Genomic DNA, 2,793 nt, shown 5'->3' on the forward strand with positions numbered 1-2,793 from the left:
AGTATTTAAAATGTGCAATCAACTAAATAATCTAATACTACTAAGTGTGGTAAAGCCACATATTGTTTTATATTTCTGCAATCGCACTTTAGTTTGTGTGATTTGTTTCTGACTTTCATATGAATGTTTACACCAGCTGGTCAGGCTCAATATACTACTGTGATTGAAGTAGTTAAACAAAAGATGTCATTTCATATAATTCAGCATCACCTAATTTCAACATCACATACAGACCTGGCCTCCAGAAAGAACAGTTGGTTTAATCCATCTAATCTTGTGTTGTTCATACTATACAAGATTTATTGCTTGTCTTGTTGAAAATACAGAAGACAAAGAGCTTAAAGCAGCCATATTATGCTATTTTCAGGTTCATATGTATTTTAAGGTGTACCAGAACAGTTTCATGGTTTATTTCAAAAAACACCATATTTTGTTGTACTGCAGTGCTCTCTCTCACTGCTGCAGATCTCTTTTCATCACTGGTCTCTGGTTTTAGCTACAGAGTGAGACCTCTCTTCTTCGTCTTCTTGCTGTAGTACTCTGATTGCACTGCACATGCCCAGTAGTCTCAGATGTAGATCATGCAGCTAGCTAGCTCATAGCAGTAAAAGAAGGCCGGTGAATTCTATCGACAACTTTGTCAGTTACAAGGCAGGATGCTGGGAGACTTCTAAATGCGGTGCGCACGATGGAAGTAGGTCTTGTCGATTATGGTGATGCTTGTGGTGTGTAGCAGTCGCTTTGCTATTGAGGACAAGTAGCATGCTAGCGTTAGCAAGCTAGTGTTACCATAGCGTTAGCATGCTAACACTACGAGCTAATGGTGCTGTTAGCTCCTCGTCGGCTGTGAGTCTCAAGCCGTGCCGATTTGAACAGCTCACCCGAGACTGAAGGCAGGCCACATGCAGAAACCGTTCTCACTCGTAAAGCTGATAGTCTCACTGTACCGTCTACGGTACAGTTGTGGCAGTGGTGTCGCTGTACGCCTCCATTTAGAACACGTTTTATAACTTTGAAAGCATAAACCTTCAAACATATACGCCATGCAGACACACCAATTTAAAGCTGAGCGGCTCATGATTCCAGTGAAGCCCACACACAAAGCATAAGATGATTTACGCAGTTACCAACTGCTCACAAAGTATAATAAATAAAAAGCAATACAGCGTAAACAGCGCAGCCCGTGTGCAGTGCTCCTTACCTGTTTCCTTGTCCCTTGGCCACTGCGTGGATTTTTGCCCAAACTTTTTGTCTAAATCCCAAGTCCAAGGAATTGGAATAGCAAGCGTGTAGATCCAAACGAGCGGTGTTTGCCGCACAATCTTGACGTTTCTGGCGAATCACAACGGGAAATCGCTGAAACGTTTCATTTCCGCACTTCTAACGCTGACTCGCTTCTCTCCTGAGGGTCGTCCTAGCACGTGATGTGGGCGTCACTACTATTCCTGGGTTCTAAGCGTTTGATTTCCATCGATACCTGAATATAGCCAATCGTTGCAGTTGGGCTGTGATACACCCCAATACGAAAGCTGAAGTCTCCTCTGACGCGTTGGGGACCACGCGATGATCGCAGTTGCGCGACCAGTAGATTTAAATGCCCTAAGACCCGCTACATTGTAGCAATGAGTAGACAGTCGATCGATACAAATGTGCCGGTGAAATTGTGTCACTGTAATGGCTGGAGCTGTGTCAAAGCAAAACAGGGCCTCCTATAGCATTTCACACCGTGTGCCGTTCATACTGGACGTATTTCTATATATTTATGTATATAGGTTAGTTCAAGTATGTGTATGATTGATGTGGATGTGTGTTGTGTATGTGAGACGTGTTTTATTTTGCTACTTTATTGCTTTTTCTTTGCACTTTTCAATAAAAATCCGAAAACGCAGAGATCGAACTCATATGTCGAAAAAATTCATATTAAATCAAATTTTGAGTCTTTGGCTTCTGGATGTTTTCTGTAGTAGCTGAGACATGTGGCTAATGTCCGGATTGTCTGTCACCTGTCAGATGTGTTTCACAGCAGTGGATTGCTATTTAATCATACAGATGTATGACTTGGACGGAAATAGAAACCCGCCATTTCTAACTAGCCTCTGTAACTCTGTGTCAGTAGGCCTAGAATCACCCTGAACACTGGGAACAAAAACTTGAGAGTGTTTTCTTTCCAGTGATACAGGGCCATCGTGAGTGTCAAACAAGTATATGGGACCTTGTACCATTTTATGTGGTTTTGTAATGACGTTTAGACCAAAAGCTTGAAATGCAGGAGATTCATTAGAGGCTCAACAGCATGGCTGGCTCAAGTTTGTATGTGTGTGTGCAGCACCGAGACACAAAATAACACCCCAATCCCAGAAAAGATGATGTGAATTTTTCATCAATATGGGGCACTTTAAAATACGATGGCATTACGCAATATTTTTGACAAAAAATCGCAAATTAGAGTCTTTGTCAAAAATCGTTCAGCCACGAAACTTAATACGGTGTTAACTAAAAATGACCGAGTTCGTAGCCCAACCATACCTCTGCTCTGTTAAATAGTTTTCTGAGAAGGAGCAGCACACCCCGTTAGATTGCCACCGACATCTCGATACGCTTCTCGCCCACTCATGTTGACGGTTTTGATGTTGTCCTTTAACAACCACTGCTTAAGTTAAATATGGTGATAGCAAGTTTAAGATCAAAGCTCCTCTACTAACGATTCAGAGCTTGTAGTTGAAAGCTTTGAATTATTAGTAAGTGATATGTGAGCTTAGATCTCACTACCATACACAGGTCAAGAACATAAAC

The 2,793-nt window shown here is 41.9% G+C and overlaps 1 protein-coding gene across 1 annotated transcript in view; it reads left to right on the top strand.

Annotated features, from left to right (window-relative positions):
- Window positions 1-688: 688 nt before the first annotated feature.
- Window positions 689-2,793, top strand: part of patj (PATJ crumbs cell polarity complex component) — a 116,859-nt gene continuing 114,754 nt past the window's right edge. Inside the window, exon 1 of the mRNA XM_036007708.1 lies at window positions 689-694. Within this exon, the coding sequence (XP_035863601.1) occupies window positions 689-694 (6 nt within the window). The remainder of the gene's footprint in view (window positions 695-2,793) is intronic.

This window comes from Sander lucioperca, chromosome 11 (assembly GCF_008315115.2).
Source record: "Sander lucioperca isolate FBNREF2018 chromosome 11, SLUC_FBN_1.2, whole genome shotgun sequence".
In the NCBI taxonomy this organism is placed as follows: Eukaryota; Metazoa; Chordata; class Actinopteri; order Perciformes; family Percidae; genus Sander; species Sander lucioperca.